The sequence below is a fragment of the Caloenas nicobarica genome, chromosome 9 (assembly GCF_036013445.1).
Source record: "Caloenas nicobarica isolate bCalNic1 chromosome 9, bCalNic1.hap1, whole genome shotgun sequence".
Taxonomy (NCBI): Eukaryota; Metazoa; Chordata; class Aves; order Columbiformes; family Columbidae; genus Caloenas; species Caloenas nicobarica.
In genome coordinates, this window is record NC_088253.1 from 12,780,049 (window position 1) to 12,802,596 (window position 22,548).

Sequence of the window (22,548 nt, forward strand, 5' to 3'; positions counted from 1 at the left end):
AAGTCTCCTGATGCGCTGAAGGCTCTGCCTTGGAAAAATCCAGCTCAGGATGCTGACAACTCTGAATCTGATTCAGAGATCCCTGCCTTCCATGTGTATTTTATAGAGGGTGTAGTTACACAGGTCAGGGCTATGGATTCTCTCCTGGAGAGTTAAGGGTTGGAAGGGAGGTGGTGCAGCGCTGAGCAGCCCAGACCTTCAGCCCTTACCTTGCTCCAAACATCTGGTGTTCTTCAGCCTTTTCCAGTGTTTCCAAGTGGTTTTTCATGACAGAGTCTTTGGTGATTTGGTTTTTTTGGGCAGGGTATGGAAGTATTTTTGTCTTTGCTTGTCCTTTAGGGCATCTAGCATAGATGTGCTTCTAGAGGATTTTTTCTGTAGAAGTGCAAAAGACACAGATCGGTACAAATAAGTTAATAGCTTTGTTTTAAGAAGGGTCATTTCGAAGGGAAAAAGGCTCCGGACAAAGACACTATAGATTAGTTCAGAGTCTGTCTGTAAATATTAGGTAAATGTTTCATCAGTGAAAATAGTGTTTGAATTAATAAAACCAAGTTGCTGGAGCCTTCCACTTAAGTTTAACAAATCTCCATGCTTCTGTTTGTGATTGTTTCGCTGGTAGATGAGATCAGTTTCTGTTGGTCTGTTTAGGTTTGTATACATTTCAATAGCATGCTCCAGATGATGATTCTAGTTAAACTGCAGTAACTACGTAGTCCCTGTGGAGCTGTCCTCCCCGGCTGGTGGGAAGGGAGACACCGAATCGCTTGTAACACCCATCCGACCCTGGAGTAGCCCAGAGAGCGGGCCAGAGTGTCTGGCCAGTCAGTATTAGGCAGGGGAGATGCTAGAAGGGGGATGTTTCCAACAGGACCTTCACGGGTTCACTAAGGATTGGCTTGCTTGCTTTTTTTGTTATGTGTTGGTTTTTTCCTCCAACTGTTCTGGGCAAGCAGCCAAAAGGAATCCCAATAAGCAATTCATGAGCTAACAACAAGTGAAATTATATTGGTATAATAGGCTATTTCTGTCTTCTCCTTTCTCGCCCCATCCTCCTCTAATAGCAGATATTTTACAATTTGGATAACAAATAAGAAAAAGACCATAGGAGGTGCCCGTGTCTCCTAGTGGCTGCTGCTCACCCTGTTAGAAGGGCTGTTGGCCTTGAAAAGCAAGGCTGGTTTTCCCTTCCGGCACCTGCCCAGAGGCCACCAGGGTTTGGTGCCGCGCGTGTCCAGCCAAGGGCTGAGCCAGCGGGACGCGCGTCCTCCCCGCGCCGGGCCCAGCCTGCCGGGGTCTGTCCTGAGCCGGGAGAGCGTCCTGCGAAACGGAAAGCCTGCTTTGCCCTGGTGGTGGAGATAATTAAACTTGTCAACCCCTGCAAAAGTGTTTGCGTGCTTTAAGTATTTATGATGTGTTGGTATGAAATTACAGGTGCAAAATAACTTGGTTGATGTCAGAGATTAATGCATATTTTCTGCCAGTCAGCATTACTCAGAGGTGGCTGTTCTTGTTAACTGAAAAGTCTAATTTTGAAAACATAGTTTCAGCTCTTGTATTATTCTGAAAACTTTTATCACCATTAAAAATGAAAACAAATTTTAAAAGTCCCCACACTTAATTGTGTAAATTTTCTTTTTATGGATGTATTGAATACATTATGCAGTAGTTATTCTTGTGGCAATTTTAATATTAATAGATGTGTCTTAATTGAGAGTGGAAATGATGTAGTTGGAATCTAATTTCTCAGGTTATGAAATTTGTTACTGAAATTCTAATATTCTTTATATTGGATCTCTGGTATGTGGATTCCAATTTCTAATCTTTTTGAATGGATGTGTTTTGTAAATGTTAACACACTGTATAGCTGTAGATGTAGGCTATCTTTAGTTTGGGATAGTGCAAAATGAATCAACTCCCAGTTAAAATCTATAGATTACTATATTGATGTCTGTCTTCAGCCCGCCCCTTCAAAAGTAGTTGGGACTACTCCACTGTTTTTCTTAACCTGTTTATTTACAAGGATCCTGAAAAGTTTATTTGGGAAAAGAGTTTCCACCATTTGTCTTAGTTCACTTGTATTCATACCTACAATTTGTAGTGTCTGAAAGGAGAAGCAAGAAGTAACCTCCCAGTTTGCTATTTGGACATCAAAGATCATTTGAGATATTTTTATTTTTTTAAGGTATCTGTGCTTGGACTTTGGGTGGCCTGGCCAAGTGATGCATCTGATGTGCACACAGCGACAGCAGAACTTGAAGGTGGAATGACGCCTTCCATGGTGGAGGAACTTGGGGATTTGCACAAGATTTGTGTAACTAAATGTGAGAGGGAATTGGTGTGTTCTGGAAAGGGGGCCCTTGGCTCTGGCAGCTCGCTGACCTCCTGGCCTTGCAGTAGGCTTTGTTTGTTCAGGCGTTTCCCTAGTGAGCAATCTGCCCGTTCTGGGTTGTTTCTTCTGGAGTTACTTTTTTGGGGACATGAATTAATTTAGTGGCTTTCATATTTGATTGTTTTACATGAATGGTATTTGCAACGTTAGTTCATCCTGAGATTTTGGAAGCTGTAGCTCATAAAACTAAAACCAACGTACAATATCTGGAAGTGTTACTCTAAAAAAAATAGCTCAGGTGTTTTTGAATCATCTTACTTGTGTTATATTGTACATTGACTGAAAGGACAATAGAATTCATACAGAACACCTTTGCAAGCAGTTCTTAAAATTGAGATCAGGACCCTTTTTAAATGTGAAAAATCTTTTTTCTTTTTATCAAAAAAAAATTTAAATACAGGGCCTTTCAAAAAGATGGACCCAATTTGAAATCACTGTATCTCTGCAGTCACACAGTGCCTCAACTTGGATAGGTCACACGGGACCCCAAGAATTGACGGTACAGTCTTGGTCCCCAAGATCTGCAGATATTACACTCTGCGACTTTTTCTTGTGGGGATGTGTCAAAGGCTGTGTTTTTGTGAAATATACTGCTTTCAAATCAGGTCCATCTTTTTGAAACACCCTGTAGTAAGGCCTGCAAAGCATTCATGTAGATGGTAAATGAAGTTGGCTGAAAGGAAGTTGACGGTGTAGGTAGTTGTGTAACTAAACTGACTAGTGACAGACAGGTACGTTTTACTCACTACTTCCTCTGTTCAATTTCCCATGTTGATTCAGGAAAAACGTTGGCTCCTCTTCCCGCAGGGTAATCCCAAATGGTTGGGATGGGGGATTAGACCCCTTGGTGCTGATCCAAAACAGAAATTGGGAGGTGCCAAATTCCATTTGTTGGAAAGTCTTCCCTGTTGATTTGTATCTCTTGCAATCACCGAAGCTGGAGAAAATACTGGTGATTTTTCTGGGAATTAGCTAAGCAAAAAATTTTGTGTTGCATTTTAAAAAAGGATAGCGAACTTAATTTGCATATGCTCTCATTTTCATGCAGTTTCTGTTTCCTCTATGCAAATGTGGCCATTTTTAGAGCAGCTAGCTCATGCAGATGTCTGCTTCATTCTCTGTGGAAGTTCAGATAGTTCAAACTAGTAGCAGTTCCACAACTATAACATTAATTCCTTAAAACGAAAACATAATGTGGTGAGCTTTTTCAGGAGCATTTTACAGCTTTCAACAGGATAGTGTTCAGTGTGGAGCTTGTTTTTATACCATATATTAGTTCTATTTATAATGTTTAATAGTGTCTGAGCAACACTGTTTTGGTCTCAATTACATAAAGGAAAGAATAAAATGTCTTTATTTGTGGCTCGTTAACTTTTAAAATACTTTCTACAATTGATTTCTATGAATATTTCTGTTTTCTGCAAATGAACTACAAGCTTAAGGTTTATATTTTGGACTGATAAAGCACTGTTCTTGTATCACTAGAACGGAACAGGAGTTTTTGTTTGTTTGTTTGTGATTTTTTTGTTTGTTTGGTTGTTTTGTTGGGTTTTTTTTCTAACGTTGCAAGAGTTAGATTGGCATAAAGTTCATATAGGTACAACGTGGACCCCCTGCTTTTAGGCCATGCACCAAGAGCTGTGGGGGAACCGTAACAGTGGGGAAGGGAGGGGAGAGTGCGGGAACATTCTCGGCTTCACTTCTTCGGGAAAAGATGCAGAAGGAAGAATGTTTATTTTGTACGTAGCATGTTGGAGATCTCATTATCGAGTGTAGAACATGTAGCATTACCCACATGCCTAGTGTTGAAAAGTGTTAAGAACTGTGGCTTTCCTCTCTCTAAAGAAATATAAATAAATATGCCTTTAGATGCTAAAGATATAAGCTGTTGTCTTCAAGATTTTGTGTTGATTTTATGACAAAGGAGTATTGAAGAATTGAGTAGATACCTGCAGATCCGACTATGAAATTGTCCAGAAGTAGAACACAATGATTTATCACGTTTGTTTATAGCTGTAGAAAACACAAAACCACTGCTTTTTTCTATTCATCGCATTTGTATTCTTTTAGGATGTGGCAGTTTTGTGTACTGGCTGAATATCAGACCATTTCAAATGATCAGTTCAGTGTCTTAGTTGAATCCTGAAGGCTCAGTGTGTAATCAGAACCACCAAATTGCGGTGTAGCTCTTCACAAGTTCATCTAATTCTGTACTCTATGTATAGCTGGAAAACCCCTTCTTCTTAGCTCTTCCTGCTTTTGGTGCTAATTAACATTTAGATGTTTCATGATCATTTCTGAGTTCCTCTGCAATGTGAAATTCATGTCTACTTAGGGAAAATAATCACCAATTTACTTACACAGTGCATATAAATTAACCAACCCTTTTGTTCCATCTACATTTATATGCAATCAAGAAAACCAATTTAATCATGCTTTCCACAGTAAGGCACTATAGCTTGTAAAGCAAGGGGAAATATATTTTCAGCTATGCATATGATATCAAGACCTCCTAGAAAATTCATTTTTAATGGGTTTATTGCATATTGACGCATTCATTGTGAATACCGAGAGAAGTATAAAGTAGTTAGGAAAAAAGTCATCAGCATAGAGTACTTCAATAAGGGATGCTGAAATGCATATGGGAATTTCTGCTGGTTTATCTGTTTGTCATGTTTTAAAAAGTAGGAATACGCAAGAGTATTTGCTCTAGATCTTGGAAGCAGAACCATCTGCAGCAATGACTTCCTGACAAACTTGTGTGCCTGTTGTTTCAGTGGGTGTGAGACTATCCGGCTCTGTATGTTGGTTTGTCCTGCCATGTCTTGCCTGCTTCTTTATCTGTGGGATTTTTGTATCATATGTGTGTGTCAAAACACATTATGTGAATGAATTGATGTCTTCGTTCTTCAGACAGGTGGAAATAAGAAATTTTATCTGAAGATAAAATCTTTATTCCCAAACCATTTTGACAATATTAATACAGGTTTCATATTTCAGATATAATAGCAAAAGGAACATTTTGTTGTTGAATTAAATAGATCTTTTCTGCTATATCTGGATTATTCTTCTAAGTGCTTAGGAAAAAAAAACCTATCATGAATTACTGTTTGATATTAGCCCTGTACATTGCAGTTGCAGCACTAAGGAAAAGAATGTCCATATTTGATCAAATCAAGTTATGTGTGTGTGCAGGAGAGGGAGAGAATGACCTAAAAGCATGACTGATAGCTGGGACTAGATAAACTGACTGAACAAACTGTATTTCTCTACATTATACTTTCCTTCTGATAATGTCCTGACATTGTTAATCAGTGTCTTTTGCAGTCTCAAGACACAGAAGGTTTCTCTCCCAAAGCGAGGAACACTGTAGCAAACTGCCGGTTCAGGACACAACAGGTTTCTCACCCTAGCCTAGCTGGTGGGATGAGAGGTAATGGGGTCTCTGGCACAGAAGAAAGGAAGATGATTGAGCTGGGATTAATTAACGAGCTATAAATTCATAGTGCATAAAAATAAAGTCTCTTGTCACACACACATATGTATAAATAGGTATGTGTGTGTTTTTCTGAAGTGTGTATATAAAGATATGTAAATGAGCTCCTAGGATAACTGTGACCATTGTACAGATATATGACTCCAACCTGTAAACGTGACCATGGGATGCCAAGCCCTGTCTGGTTAAGAGCTGTGTTTGGCCGAGGGGAAGGGCTGAAACACCTTCATGCCCTTTCCCAGAAGCTCCAGTTCCTGCAGCCTGGCCTGGAACGTCTCCCGTGCAAACTGACCCTGTCTCAGCGCTCAGGCTCGGTTCACCTTCCTCCAAACGCCTGCAGCAAAGTCTTGGCTCTCCAGCTCACCAGAGTTTGCTAGGAAGAGCAAGGCAGTACTAGCAGCTGTGTCTCCTCCTTACTTTCATGCCTGGTGAGAGTGTTATTTAGGCCAACCTGTTAGGCATTTCTCCTGTGATGCCTTGCATATGATAGATGCTGTCTGTCATCCTGAAATGGAATGTGTGTGTGTTCTATTTTTTGGCTCATCTCATTTAGAGTATTGACAGATTCGTCTGCTGTCGTACTGAAAAAATGTTAAGGACCTCTATCTGTTGATTTAGTAAATTATTAAAATGAATGTGAGTCTCAGATTTCTGCAATAAATTATGGTGCATGAAAAAAGGTTTCATTGACTTAATTCTTAAATTATTTTTAAAAGATGAGGTTAGAAAATGTGCTTAACTCCCCCTGAGCTCTGCATTAATAGCCTTCCACTGTTCTTAACCGTATAAGGATCGCACTGGGGATTGACTATAGTCTTGAGTTTGACAGTCTAGGATGGGAGAAAAAATAAGAAAATATTGAGCAGTGTTGAGTTTATTAACAGGATGGCAGCAACTTGTAACTGCCTTTTAAACTGTCTGTGCAACTCCCCCTTCCTTTTGATCTTGGATATTGTTGACAGCATATGCCTAGAGAAGTATACCAGGACACTGCAGGAGTTAAAATCTTAAACCTTCTTATTGTTCCATAACATTTTAATTTTTTTTTTTCCCATCACAGGAAATGACCTAGAGGCCTTACCAATACATTTGTGCATTTTTGTTCCGAGTCTACAATTGAGGGCGAATGCAGTCTGGAAGCACCGCTTAATGTTACAACGGAAACAACTACCTCAACAAACAAGGAAAGGGGAAGAAGGCTTGCAATAATAAACACTAATTTTTAATAGCTTATACTTGCAAAGTCTTCTGTAAACAGAGTCCGGATTTTTTTTTTTAATCCCCTCCAGTATTAAGAAGAGACACTACAAATAAACTAATTTGGCAGACTGGATCTGTCAAGACATTTGAAGATATTTGATCTGCTGACACAACAATTTGCTTTTTGAAGGAAGGAGCCTCTGCACTGCTTTTACAATCGCTGTTGATCGGTGGTTTGCTCCACTTTTCCTGATATTGCTAGTGGGGAAATTGTATTAAGGTATTGCTTCTAAAACTATTATTTGCTTTGACAAAAATAACTTTTGTAGACTTAACAGCAAGTGACAATGTGCTCCTGAAGAAATTGTAGGTGATAACTTCTCTGCTCCAGTGTTGCTTTTCTGTGTGCGGAGTGGAGTACTGAACCAGAGACAGAGCATGGTTAAGAGAATTCAGCTTGCTTTTTGAGTACAGTTTATAACTGCAGCAGGGCTGCACTGAACACTGAAAACACAAAGTCAGCAAGTCTGCTGCCTTTCTCACTGCTGATACAGATTATACAGACGCTTGCCTTTTTGAAATGCCTTTTGTGAAACCTATGTACGCAGTCCTCCACTGTTACTGTACATAACTATATATTTGGAGAAGGAATTTGACAAGTGATTGTTAATTCAAGATATCTTCGGACAGGCACTCACTTATGTATTGCTGTAGTGCACAAGAAAGCAAAATGGACTATAAGCGGCGCTTTTTGCTTGGCGGGTCCAAGCAAAAAGTGCAGCAACACCAGCAGTATCAAATGCCTGAGCTAGGCAGGACCCTGAGCGCTCCGCTGGCATCGACGGCCCCGGCGTCCCCTCTGGTCTCCTCAGCTGCTGCGGGCAGCTGCAGCCACCCCGTGTCCCACACGACTCCCATCGCAGACATCCAGCAGGGAATCTCCAAATACCTGGATGCACTCAACGTGTTTTGCCGTACGAGCACTTTCCTTACAGACCTTTTCAGCAGTGTATTTAGGAACTCGCACTATTCTAAGGCAGCTATGCAACTGAAAGACGTGCAGGAACATGTCATGGAAGCAGCGAGTCGACTCACAGCAGCAATAAAACCAGAAATAGCAAAAATGCTGATGGAACTGAGTGCAGGAGCTGCAAACTTTAAAGATCAAAAAGAGTTCAGCCTACAAGACATTGAGGTAAGTTACCTTGGGGATACTGTTTTGCATGTGAATTTGTATCATTCCTTCTTAACTGGACTCCTCCAAATCACTTCTACACCAGAAGTTCTCTCTGCCTTGCTTTGTGTTTGTGGGCAATGCTCGTAAAAAGAGCAGCTCTTCTATTCTTATGTTTTCTTCTTGAAAGTATTAAGTGTTGTGCAGTGCCTGACTTTGAACTATACTGAAACAGGTATTTAGTAGGTATTTCTGTATAAGAACTTGCACCCTATTTAAACATTTAGTGAAATAAGAAAGATGAGTTATAATTGAATTGTACTACCTATATAACTGGTAATCTTCTTATATGATTTAAATCTATAACCAAAAATCCAACAACCTCTTTCTTCTTTGCGGAAACCATGCTTTGTTTAAAAATAATGCAAATTAAAAAAAACTTTCAACACCCTGCTCCTCCAGACCAGCTAGCTAAAAGTTTTAAACAATTTTGGTTTATGTCAGCTAGTATTTCTAATGACATTAAGCCATCATATTCAAAATTAACCTATACTTTCCTTAGCATTATGCATTCCGAGGGGAAAGCTGAACATTTAGGACTGGTGAAGTGTCATCAGTGTTTGTATAAAACTGTATATTAGTTGACTAATGATTGAAATTTCTGTAAAATAATGTTTTATCACGCTTCAAAACTTCTTTGTGTTTTTGAACTGTTGTGCTTAAAAGGAAAACACCATGCTGGCATGAGGGTGATTTCGCTATCGTTTCCTTACGCTGGCAGCGAGTGCCCAGCAGTCAGAATTCAGAGGTGGTGAAATTAAGAGGATCCCAAACTCTTCTCATGCCTGGCTGGCTATTTCTGGGTGTTTCTCTTGTACTAAATGTCTTAATTATATACCAGGCAGTGTTAAGTGCTAGTCATATATGAATCCCTGATGTTCCTTGTGTTTTGACATATTTCTTAACTTTGCAAAGACTACTGTATAGCAATTCCTACAGGATTTCATCCTGAGTGGAAAATTTACTTTTGAGTTCTCTGATTTTTCAGTTAGATTTCAGGTAACTTTGTAAGGATGACTGTTACACACATGCTTACTCAAGCATTATCTGCTGTCTGTAACTGCACAACAGGTGAAGTAGTTAAGTAGAATGCTATTTGTAGTACGTAACTGTAGTGAGAAACATGACTGAGTTTTCAGTCTTGTATACTTAGTATGGAATTAAGATTTGCTATATATTTGTTTATAAATGTCTCCTATAGACTGGTATTTTTGAAAACAATATAAAAACATCACTATGTTGTAGTCATCACTAATGCTGTAGGAAAAAATACATATTTTGGGGGTTTTAAGTTTAAAAATTTGTGTGAGTTTATGCAATTAATGACCTGGATAATATCTGTACTGAAAGAGAGTTTTTTTAATTAAAAAAGGCAAAAACATATGAAGCACTGCCTGTCTTCTAGGGCTTTTTTTGTGGATTTCAAAACTCTGTCTTGCAAAGTGTAGGCAACTATTTGCGTACTCCTTTTAGAATCTAGTCAAGCAATTCTCGGTGCTGCTTCCTCCCCTGCCCCACACGCTGTGTGGGGAAAGTGCCTCTTCAGCTGCGAGCAGAGTTCATGAGCAAAAGCAAAGTGGTGTTTGCATAAGCCGACTGCATGTGCTGCCAGCTTAAAGCAAAGGCAGGGAAACTTGCTCTGATCCCTGCTTTCCCTGTACGGACCCGACCCTTGTTCCTGAGCTCCAGGTGCTCCTGCAGCGCTCGCTGCACCCAGCAGCTCTTGGGTAGGAGCAAACCTAAGGAGAATGCAGGCGAAACAGCTGGATTGCTTGGTTTTCTTTGGAGGCAAATCTTGTGGGAATTGACCACTCGTCATTGTACTTTTCTCATACCTTTTCTTAATTAAAACTGCATCTTGCACGTGACTTTATAACGAGTCAATGTGCAAGATTTCTGGGAACTTTTGTGTAGTGAGACAAGTGTTGCGTTTGCTTAAGAACCAGCAAAACGTAAGGATTTGACACTCCCATGGTTGTTTTATAAGTCAGCCAGGGAGCGTGGGTTAGATGACATAAGTGCCTGGGTGAGCTAGTTGGATGGTGGTTCCCAGGAAGCAGTTATCAGTTGCTCACTAAAATGGACCTTGGCAGAGGTCACTATAGAGAATATATTTAAGTTTGTAGATTACTTGAAAGTACATGATACGAGTATGCTGGAAGACCTGCTGAGTTAAAAATAATCATGAAACGAACAAATGAGTTTTCTAGCTGGGATGGAATTCAGAGGAGAAAACTGAATGTGGCAATATTTAAACAGAAATTTTCAGGCTCACAAGTGGAGTCCACTGGGCAGCGGCTCTGAAGAACTGTTCTAGGGCTTACGGTAGCTGTATATTGAGTAGGAGTCAGTGTTGTGCAGTTGCAAATAATATATCAGTGGTGTTGCTATTGTGCAATGAGGCAGTTGTCATGTATTTAACAGAACTATAACCTGCAAGAACCATGGAACATGCATTCAGCTCTCTTCACTTTGGTTATTATGGCCTTAAACACAACAGTGCCCACTCACACTGCTGCCGTTGCACTTAGAGAAATAGTGAGCAACTGGAGAGACATCAGAGGAGAGTAGCGAGAGTAATGAGACATCTAGGAAACAGAACTTCAGAGAACAAATTGACTGACTGACTGACTCTACAGAAGAGAAGACTAAGAAGGAAAACCAGAATTGCTCAGGTATGTGAGAAGCTGCCAGAAGACGTGTCAGCGTTTGTTCTTCGTGTCCATGTAAGGTGGAGCAAGAAGTAATGAACTTAAATTTCAGAAGGAATGATTCATATTAGAAGTTGTGGAAATACGTTCTAATGTCAGTGAAGCGCTGATGTGGGTTTCTACAAAGGGTAGGGAGCCTCCATCATGAAGAACTTACAGAACAGGTTAAACCTGCATCTAGCAAAAGTGACCCAGGTGAAATTGCTCATTGCTTGGGACAGTAGGGTGGACCTGTTGAGAGCCTCTCCTACTCTGCTTTTTTGTGATGTGAAGACTGAGATATTTATGCTGAAATTTTAATTAAAAAGAAATGTGTTAGGGTGGGGGGTTTTTTTGTTTGGTTGGTTTTCGTTTTTGTTTTTGGGTTTGTTTGTTTGTTTGTTTGTTTTTTGTTGTTGTGGTGGTTTTTTGGTGTGTTGTGTTTTGTTTTGTTTTTTTTTTTTCCTCCCTGATCTATAGAAAAGTTAACATTTCATAAAACTTCCAGCAAGATTAAGAAACAGTGGAAGCAGAAAAATATAAAGGGCAATGTTCCATGAAGAGCCACTCCAGAGCCTCCCATGTGAGGATGGAGTCTGGGGTTGCGGGAGTTGTAATTCCTGGTGGGGCAGGAGGGCAGAACCCCGAATTCATGAGGAGGACATGGGAATGAGGCTTGGTTTGTGCATTAGCCCAGCTAAGGAAAACGTATTCTTTCTAAGCCTTCCTCAACAAAGGCTGTATGTTCCGAGGAAGAATGAGAAATCTAAGCAGAGCAAGTTTGGCTTCATAAATTTAGGAGAGAGCCATAAATTTTCTGAGGCGCCACATGTTTTTATCTGGTGTGGGGGGCTCTAGCCCCCAAGGAAGGCAATATCAAGAAAACTTCAAGTTCTGATAAGCATACACTGACTTGGATTTGGACTAAAACCAGCAGCTGTGGGTGAGGTTTTTAATTTATTTATTGTTTTTTTTAGCGGAACAGAGTGTGCTAGTTCAGAGCTGTCTGCCAAGATGTGTAAGAAGGTGACTTCTCTTGATCAAAGCGTTGGTGACAGATGGAGTCTCCCAAGGTTCCTTAATTTCTGAAATGCAAATGCTGATTTTTATTTTCAGCCTTTCCTTTTCCCCTTTCAAAAAAACTATGAATTCTCAGGTGTTTTGTGCCTGTATGGGTGAGGAACAGCTTGGAAATCAGAGGGAACTAGAGTGTGTTTTATGTTAAGTTTTCCAGATCTGTTGTTAAAGTTTTGTAAGCTGGAAGAATGCAGTAAAACTGGGCTTCTGTTAAAAGCGCTAAAGGAAATCCTGTGGGGGAGAAAAAAAAAGAATTAAAACGGGAAAAAAGTTTGTATATTTCCTCATCTTTTGTGAAGCTTTGCAGCAGCCTCAGTACTGCAAAATAGAAAGAATGAATCTTGTTTTAGTTACACGGAGCTTGTGTATTGTCTTAAGAGTGGTAGTAACGACAGAGATGTATATATTGCCTTCCTAAACAAAAGGAAAGCATGAATGTGCACAGGATATTTACTTGGACACTGTTTTGTATTAAATGCAGATAATTTTTGGCTTTTATGTATATAAAATAACTGAAGATTTTTGAACAAGAAGCTCGTGGGACAAAATGTCTGAGAAAATATAAAAGATTGGCTTTCCTCAGCAAACATTGTAAAGCCTAATTTAAGTATTTTTAAAAATTGTCTTTCCTGTGATTTGCAGGGACTGGCTTCATATTTTCAGAGTTGAGGAACTGTTAGTAACAAAAAGCTGCTTCAAATGAGTAGCAAATGCTATGACTTGCTGAAATGACATTGTACTCTTGTCTTGGTCTATAATCTCACGGTCTGCTCTCAGATCTGCTAGCATTGTCTTTAGAAATATTTTGTATTACATTTTAATTGCTACTCTTTATTTTTAAAATGCTCAACACTTAAATGCTTTTTTTGCTCAATTTTAATTAGCATTTTAGTAGCTGTCAATATCAGATTATCACAACTGGGCTTTTAGGTTGAGTGTTAGCAGAAACGAGTCTGTTTGGGTATCCGTGTCTCCTCATACTGTAAATGTAAAGGTGCAACTTCTGCTGGAATATGGTTTCTCTGTAGGTAATTTTTTTTTCCATGAGCGGTATCATGTCTTTTTGGTCAGGAGGTCACTCTTCTGAACTGCAGGGCATTGCTACATACTAAAAATAAATAATATTCTGCCCGCTTTCAGTAATATGTGGGAAAGGGCATGATCTCATAATCTGGTACACCAGTTTGAGTCATAGCTCATTGTTAACTTCAGTTTATTGCTATTTTAATCTGGTTTCTTCAGTGGGTAAAGACAGGTTGTGTGCATGGCTTATCCTTACCAAAGCCATTAAGAACTCTGTTAAGGGAAATGAGGGTGGTAAGAAACCACTGAATGCTGAATGAGTGTGTTGCGGTGTTTTGGTTTTTTGAGGCTTTTGTTTGTGTAGGGAAATAGCTCCCCCCCAAAAAAAAAAAAAAAAGGGGGAAAAGAAATTCTGCTGCATAAAATGGAACTGCAGGGTCAGTGTTTGTATCAAGTTTGGAAGACTGACACTGTTTATTTGCTAATTTTGTTAGTGGTAGTTTTAAAGAATCCATTGTACAAGGTTTGCTTGCCAGGGAATTTGTGTGGCGTCACCGTTTAGCAACAAAATCTGGCAATTTTATGCATGCACTTTGTCCAGCAAAATATTCCCAAGTTGATGGTGTGCCCCCAGTAGGAGGAGAATGTGGGACAGGGTAACCTAATGCTGCATCTCCACCTGATGCCCCTGTGTGTATGTAACCAGTTTGGTTAACCTCGCCACCTGTTGCAGAGACAAGGCAGTCTGCAGTGAGACCTCCCCGCAAAGCCCCATTGCCTCCAGCTGCCCAAACAGGAGCACAGACTCCCTGAGGTGAGGTGACCCGCTGCTCAGACAGACGGACAGCCGTCCTGCCGGGTAGCGCCTCAGGGAGGTCGAGGGGCTGGAGCTGAGTTTCTTGGGACAAAAAGTGTGCGAGCTGAAGACCTCGTCCCATAGACAATATACATGATTCTAAGAAATGGATTAAGGAAACACCACCACTACCAGGAAAAACTTACTAGTTGACCCCTGTGGTGATTCCAGTTCGTCTTTGATTACTACACAGTCCCTCTATTTTAGCTTGTTCTTATTATGTCTAAAGCAGGAGACTCAAACACTTCTGCATGGGGAAAGTCGGGAAAAATTAACTCGAAAGAGGTGATGCCTTTAACTGAAAAAAACGCATCCATATGCTAACATTGTTCTGCAGATTTCCAACAGAGATTTAGTGTATTGCTTTACACACTCGGGTAACTGCTGGCCAGCCCTGGCTGTATTTATTAAACTGGTGGTGGTCGTACTTCTTTCCCACAGTAAAGGCAGTGTTTCAGTTCTTTTGGAAGAAGATCCTCAAGAAGTGAACTTTAAAGCAAAGTGAGTTGGGCATCTGCAGGGAGTGTTTAACAGTGCAAAACCCCTCCACTATTTGGATTTTAAGCAGTTAAAACCACTCTTACCCATTTCTGAGGAAGACTGAAATAGATTATTTTTCAAACAAAATAGAAGTTCAGTAAAGCAGATGTTACTATTTATCGTTACTGTTTAACATTGTAAATTATACTAGGAATGTTGTGTGCTGCCACTTACAAACTAGATCATTTGTTTATTTTCAGCATAATTCCCAGGCAAGGGAAACTTCAACCTCTGTACCTTAAATATTCTTTGAAACTTAATCGGCTTGAAATTCCTAATGAGTCCTAGTTTCTTCTTCCCCTGAGAGCTGCATTCTTCATACACAGAAGTATTCAGTCTGCCAGTTGTCTTTCCCAGAGTTTTCTTATAAATCTTTCTAATCATGTAGCCAGGAAAGTTAGAGTTTTATTCATTTTATCATTTGCTGAATGCCTTTTTAATAAGGCAAACTCCACTTTCAGAGGTCAGTCAAAGTACCAAAAATGTTTGATTTTATGCCTTGTACAAAGAAAGGAAGTGATTGAACCAGAATGGAATGTCAGAAGGAGTCCGGATGCAATGGAAAAAAGCGTTGCCACCACTGGTTCTTCTGAAGTAGATAGTTAATGCATATAACTGATCGTGTGACTGCAGAGTCTTGCCAGTAAGATCATTGTGTCTGAATATTTTTATTCCAGAAGAATGTAGCTGAAAATGAGCCAGACGATTTATTTGCTCCAAGGCACGATGGCTTTGTACATTATCTTTGTATTTTATGAATTATTCCTAAAATGGAATTCAAGTTGAGTCTTTTTTAATAAATCAAAGTCAAATATACATTTTAAACCACTTCGTGTGACAAACTCTGTAAAAGAAACAAAACACTTTGAATAGCTTTTAAATAGTTTCTACAGTGATTTGGAAAATACTTGCTTCTCTGCTGTGTTCTAGTTACGCTTTGTTGTAAGCTTTCGTCTGCTTCGGAGAGTGCGGCCGAAGGCAGTCGGAGTGTCCTTCTCGTGCCGCCCTGTCCCCGGGCTGTCCCTTGGGATCCCTGCGCTCCTGTCCTTCCACGTGTGGCTGCACCTAAATGCTCAGTTTCTGTGACCTGTTCCATTTTGCTTGTAGTAACCGAGGCATAGGTCTGTCTTCAGCCATAATTCTCATTAGCGTTGGTATGAGAGAGGGAGGTAAATAGGGGATGGAGACACGTGGGGCAGAGGTGCAGGCGCGGGGCTGGCAGGGCTGTTCAGCCTGGAGAACAGGAGCTGAGGGGAGACCTTATCGTTGTCTGCAACTGCCTGAAAGGAGGCTGAAGCATGGACCGGGTTGGTCTCTTCTCCCAAGTAGCAAGTGATGGGACAAGAGGAAATGGCCTCAAGTCGCACCAGGGGAGGTTCAGATCAGGAAAAAGTTCTTCACAGAGAGGGTTGTCGGGCATTGGAACAGGCTGCCCAGGGAAGTGGTGGAGTCACCATCCCTGGAGGAGTTTAAAAGGTGTTTAGACGAGGTTCTTAGGGACATGGTTTAGTGCCAGAGTTAGGTTATGGTTGGACTCGGATGATCCTGAGGGTCTCTTCCAACCGAAACAATTCTATGATTCTATGAGTGCGGGCAGGGACCGGCAGCCCTGCGCTTCCCAGCCTTTCCTGGGGCTTTCCCAGCGAGTATTATGTGACCCACTTCAGTGAAAGATTCTGAAGAGAAGATTTGTGCCAGCAATAGCAGTTCCTGTCACACAGTGCAAGTGACAGGGCTGTGACTTTGTGTATTCTGCAGTCACTGTTACATTCTAAAAATGGCACTGTGGTGTTACTGTCTTGTGTGGCAAAATGTTTTTGCATATTACTGGTTATTTCTCTGCTTGGAAGATAAACTGTTGAATTAAACTTTTCCAATTTTTATGATATGTTTTAAAATTATTCAGATTTTTTGTTTGGGGTTTTTAGCATAAATTCAGTTATGCCTGTGCACAAATGGGTTTTGCCGTTGACTCTGTCTTTGTGATAATATGTTACTCTCATTTTTTTATCGTTTCACATGCTTGATATTGCTAAGTAACTTAAAAAGCTTTTCCTTCTTCCAACCTTAACTTGATTGTGAAAGTAAAAATGACATGGGATCAGTCTGATCTCCCCTTCAATGCTCACTCACTGTTCACCTTAAGTAAGTGGTTAAATATCATGTATTACTTATGAACTGAAGCGTTATTTCAATTAAAAAAAAAAAAAAATCTGAGTTTAACTTAGATCCTTACCCCAAACACTGGACAAAAAGGAAGGTGGAACTTCTGTACAATCTTCTATTTGCTTGAAAGTGGTTTGTTTTTCTCCGGCAGGTCCTTGGGCGATGTTTCCTGACAGTGATGCAGGTCCACTTCCAGTTCCTGTCCCAAGCTCTGCAGAAGGTCCAGCCGGTGGCACACTCTTGCTTTGCTGAAGCTGTAGCGCAAGAGAGAAAGAACGTTAGCGGGGCTGGAGCCTCAAATTTAAGCCCCACAAATGAGCTAGAAGATGCAATAAGATCATGGAGAGGAGCAGCAGAGGTACGGAGGGCTTGCTGTAGTGACAGTTACGTTTAGTGAAACCTAAATTGAGGCTGGATGCCTTATTAAAGGAAGAAAATCTCTGATTTTAAAGTCATGCTACATTTGAAGGGAGGAACGTAGCGCAGTTAGTTTCAGAAGCTAAAACTTGTTTTACCTATATGGTTATTATACTGTCTTTGCCCTGTGTAAAGTTTTCTTTGTGATATGATTGTACATAAGGACAAACAATAAAAACAATGTTTTGTTATTACTAATGAATTAACAATGTTCATATGTGGTTTGGCAGATGGGGAATCTTAGGAAAAAACCAACCACACAACAAGTCTTTGCAAAAACAGAGCAAAATCTTGATGAAAAATAATTTAGATGTCTATTTATCTTAAATTTTGAGCATGAATTCTATTTTATACTTAAAGTCTTGAAAGAAACTTTGAACACTTTTGTCTTCATGCTGTTAAGCTTCACGTTGCTTGATCCATCAACCATTGGAAAGTTAATCGTATTACTTAAATGTACCGGTCTCTGGACTTGTATTTTGACAAACACTTGATATCTGTGGAATCCTTACTTTTCCTGCTGAAGAAAGTACTTTACAAACAAAATTAGCTTTATGAGCTGTTCTGCTTTCCCTCGCACTATTGAAGTCTGCAGACTGGTACATCAGAATGGATTCAGACACTGAGCGCATGGTTTCCTTACATTTAAGTACTTGGAGCATGTGCTTTTGCAGTCTAATTTGGCAGCCTGCACAGGCATGTTAATCATTGAGACTGGAAATCTTGTCAAGGTTTCCATTTATCAACTAACATCTGCAAGGTGTGTGAAAGCAAACAAGTTTCCTTTAGAACTATGAATGCAAAGGAATTATTTCTAATTTTTACTGAAGCATAAATTTATTTCACTAGCTAAAATAAGGATTTGTATTACAGATAATTGTAACAGGCCTCATCCTGGTATAGCTTTATGTTTAATATACTCAGTTCCTTAAAACTGTGTTACGTTTTCTAGAAAAGTCTTGCAATTGCTATCGAGTTCATTTATAATGTGGTTAACATTAAACTTGGGTTTGCAGAATCTGGGACTTTAACTTTCTTTACCTCCTTAACAGCCCACTTCGGCTATTTCTGTTAATAAAACCTTTATTTTGAAATAGTTTAGTACAAGCATTACACTAATCAAATACTTTTTTTTAAACATGCATGGAGAGAAAAATACAGATTCTCTCTAGCTCCAGAATAGCAATAGAAGAAACTTCTTAGTTTTTATGATTGACTAAGATAACGAATCTGAAGTAGTCGTGAGGGGTTTTAGGATAGCATAAGAAAAATCTGTGCTCTGTAAATAAATATCTTTTTTTCTCTTGTAATTGTAGATAGACTAATATACAAGTCATTTTGATAGAAGGGAGATTTGAAATACTGAAATATTTCCAAATTTTACTTTGTGGAGTGGCAGTCCATGACTTCCATATAAAATCAGCCTCTGGCAGGAGAATACACTGCTGTTTCAGAATAAAGTCTGAGATTATATGTTGTCAGTAGCTCAAAACTATTTTTCACTTGGAAAATGCTGTAATTTTGTATGTGTGGATGAGGTGACCAATGTATCTTTCCATTGGCTGCGGTACCAAAAATCCACAGTTTGGACACCCTATTTTAGAGCAGGACTCCTTCCTAAACTGAAAAATAAGCTGTATCTGAGGCCTTAAATGCAGTTGAGAGTAGGTTTATATTTGCTTTACCCTGCTCAGTAGCATAATATTTTACAGTTAAAACCAGGTGTTTGGCTTTTCATATTTCTCGTTTTTCAAAATCGTATTACACAAAGCTATTCTCTGGCTGTGCTGGGTTGATCTGAGTCTCGTGTGGCTTTTCTCAAATTGCACCGCAGTAATCACCCTTAATTTTATAAATATATCTTCTTATGTACACATGAGTGTTTGTACACATGATTAAATGTATCCTCTGTGGCAAGTAATACCCTTTATGTTGAAGTTATAAGTCCCTCCTCTGGTAACCACAGTCATCATGTGGCCTGCGTAACAGGATCCTCAGTCCTGAGAGGGAGCCAAAATAGTAACAGCAAACAATGTTGAATTGAGTTGCTAGCCAACACCTATATGCCATACAAGTTATGGGAGATCTGTACTTTCAAGGTAGCAGTAGAGTTTTAACAAGTTATAATAAATAATCTCCTCCAGATTCTTCCCACCAGGTGTTGCCTCTCATCTCCTTTATACTGTTTTAAACTCTGTGGGGTATTTTTGCTCTTTTTAAAAAAAATTAATTAAGCTTGACCTGGTTTAATGTTGAACCTCTTTACCCTGGATTTTTATTTTACATTACAGGCCACATCTCGCCTGCGAGAAAGAGGCTGTGATGGATGTTTGGCAGGAATTGAAGTTCAGCAACTCTTCTGCTCGCAGAGCGTGGCAATCCCTGAACATCAGCTCAAAGAGCTAAATGTGAAAATTGACAGTGCTTTGCAGGTGAGTTTGTAAAGTCTGCTGCTTTCGTGTGCATGTGGTACAGTCAGTGGGTGAAGGACTGAAATAGGGAAGGAGTGTATTCCTGCGCAAATATGTACCGCAGGCAGCCGTGGGGTATTTGAGAATTACAGTATTGGACTCATCATGAATGTGGATATGCCGTAGGACAGAGTAGGGTAAATCCATGTAACGATTCTTAATAAGTATCCAGACGCAATGACTGCACACTTCCTTCCTGATATGCCTGTTCTATCTCAATTTTTTGTTTAATGTCAGGCTTACAAAGTGGCTTTGGAGAGTTTAGGCCATTGTGAATATGCAATGAAGGCTGGCTTCCACTTGAACCCAAAAGCTATTGAAGCAAGTCTTCAGGTAGGATCTGCTAAACCGGCTCTCTTTCATCCTCACCTTGAAATTAACTATTATGAAAAAATGTGCTCATTTTAGGATTTTTTTTTTTTATGCCTTCATTTCTAATTGATCTCGTATATTGCAGGGCTGTTGCAGTGAAGCTGAAGCCCAGCAAACAGGAAGGAGACAGACTCCGCCTCAGCCAATTCAGTGCGAACTGCCCACTGTACCTGTTCAGATAGGATCGCATTTTCTGAAAGGAATATCCTTCAATGAGTCTGCAGCAGAAAACCTGAAGCTGAAAACGGTAATAACCCTGAATCTAACCACAGGAGCAGAGTTTAAAAAAAAAAAATAGAACTCCTTAAAATTCAGAGAACAACTGCAGTAGAAGTTCAGGGCCAAACGTGTATTTTAAAGTGCGTATTTTTAGGCTGACTTCCTGTGGAAACAAGATGTTGATAACGTAGGTCCACACCTGCCTCTGATAATGTTTTAACCACCTGGGCAAACTCAGTCCAATCTGAGAGAAGCATAGAAGTCTAGGAGGCAATGAAGCTTCTATGAACTTTTTGAAAATAGGTGGGTTAGGTATCAAAAAGTGCAGAGGGAAGTGAGCCCTTACAGATGCTCCAACCAGGTGATGCAATTCAGAGCTTTTATCTTCTTAAGATGCCAAAATAACTCTGGCCCAGATCATTCTAGTGCCAAGGGAGGTACTTGAAAAAATATTTCATAACAAAGCTCCTTTTAGTATGTTCTTACAAACCTTAATCGATTTAAAAAAAAAAAAAAATCGTGGAGAAGTTTAATTGTATTTTCAATACAAAGGAATGGAAAAGAGGTCCATTCAGAAGCAATTTGGGCAATTTTAATAAGTATTTTCACTGTTTATTTTTAGATAAGCCCAGTTCCTTGCTCCTGAAAGAGCTGAAACAATCCACAGCTCAAAATGCTGCTTTTCTGTTATATTTGCAGTTGTCTTGTAGTTTTTGATTAAACCATTTTGCAATAATATAAGTTAAAATACTGTTTATGATTTCGGAAGAGTATTTCGTTCCAGAGACCATCCATGGGTCAGTTTCCATCCAGAGATGGTCTTCCATATTTCTGTTCTGCAGTTGAGCTCTTCTAGTAATACAAGACTGTTCAGAGGTAACAGACATTATAGTTGTTTGAAAAACGTGTAGAACAATGATAGATGTGGAAGCATTGGCGTTAACATTTCGGAATCGCGTGTTTGGCATGACGAAGTGCTTATGACTTTTTCAGCACACAATGCTGCAGTTGATTAAGGAAGCTGGATGCCATAATGGACTCACACCGCGGGATGACTCTCCTGTTACCGAAGTACTAAATCAGGTTTGCCCTTCCACTTGGCGAGGAGCCTGCAAAACTGCTGTACAACTGTTATTTGGCCAAGCTGGACTGGTAAGTGACTGAGAATAGGCTTAGCAAAAAAAAAAAAGGGCTACTTAACCATCCTGAAACTAGATATTTTGAAATAGTTTGGAAATTAATTTCCAGTGTCTTACTTTGTGTTTCTCCTTTTTTAAAGCTGCGGCTAACTTGATTTATAAATGTATCTTCATAGAACGCAAGTTCGTAGATGTTATCAGTAGTTGATAGGAACAGGAGAATGTGCTGTGCACTTGTACTCTCCATTATTAGAGAGAACGCAAGAAGTGAAACTTGTAGTTCATAGTGAAATAGAAAGATTTTCAAATCTATAGATGACAGAGTTAAAAAGAAACACTCCTTCCCCCTTCTCTCAGATTAGCTTTACAACTGCCATTTTTTTCATTTCCTCTCTGCTTTAAATGGAAGCTGCGTTTCCTGCCCGGCATAACGCAGGAAGTTCTCTGCACCAAGTGATGCTCCCTGACATCTCCGACAGCGGACAGAGCGGTTAAATACCTTGCTGTAGACATGGGTGTTCTTTAGAAACAAACCCCATGGATTTTACAGGATCTAAACAGTTGCTAAAAATAGGTGCTTGAAACATACTCTCTGGTAAGAAAATGCATTTGTGCTCCCATAACCAATTACTGCAATCTCTTCATTTAATCAAGTGTTCATTTCATGACACACAGGGTTTTTGGACTACTGTGAGTTTTCATTTGACTGGACAAATAAAATGGGGTCAAGAATGCAATAGCTTAGGAAGGAAATGCAAGGATAAAGGTACACCATAGCCTTTGATAGTTTCTGTCAAGTATTCTTTGAACCATCTTTAACATACAATGAGCTTCTTGTTGATTCATATACTGACTTTTTTGTTTTCAAGGTGATGACAGCCATCAGGACTTTGTAACTAATTGTAATTTCTGGTTAAAGGACCCGTATTGGTACAGACTTCGTAAATATCACACTTTTCAAACAAATCACACAGCTGATTAATTGACTTTAACCTTCCGTCCTAGTGCATTAAACCATGTATTTTTTGTATGATTAATGGGTTCTCCAATAACAGTGAAAAAATTGTAAATAACAAATTTGTCAGATACTTCTACTTTAGCATTCCTTTGGTGCTAGATATCAGATATTAGATAATCCCTTAAATATCTGTTAGAGAAGTAGGTTCAAATCATGCTGGAATTTAACTGACCTTTCATGTAAAGAAGGCCTGAAATCAATATCACAACAGTAGTGCACCGGCTATCAATCCTTACTT

General features: G+C 39.6%; 1 protein-coding gene across 9 annotated transcripts in view; it reads left to right on the plus strand.

Moving 5' to 3' along the window:
* Positions 1 to 22,548, plus strand: part of GARRE1 (granule associated Rac and RHOG effector 1) — a 61,626-nt gene that overhangs the window by 22,361 nt on the left and 16,717 nt on the right. For all 9 annotated transcript variants that reach the window (XM_065640687.1, XM_065640683.1, XM_065640685.1 and 6 more), the window contains 6 exons: positions 6,949 to 8,283; positions 16,826 to 17,032; positions 19,383 to 19,523; positions 19,800 to 19,895; positions 20,020 to 20,181; positions 21,147 to 21,305. In XM_065640687.1, coding sequence (XP_065496759.1) covers positions 7,789 to 8,283; positions 16,826 to 17,032; positions 19,383 to 19,523; positions 19,800 to 19,895; positions 20,020 to 20,181; positions 21,147 to 21,305 — 1,260 coding nt within the window. In that variant the 5' untranslated portion in view covers positions 6,949 to 7,788. The remainder of the gene's footprint in view (positions 1 to 6,948; positions 8,284 to 16,825; positions 17,033 to 19,382; positions 19,524 to 19,799; positions 19,896 to 20,019; positions 20,182 to 21,146; positions 21,306 to 22,548) is intronic.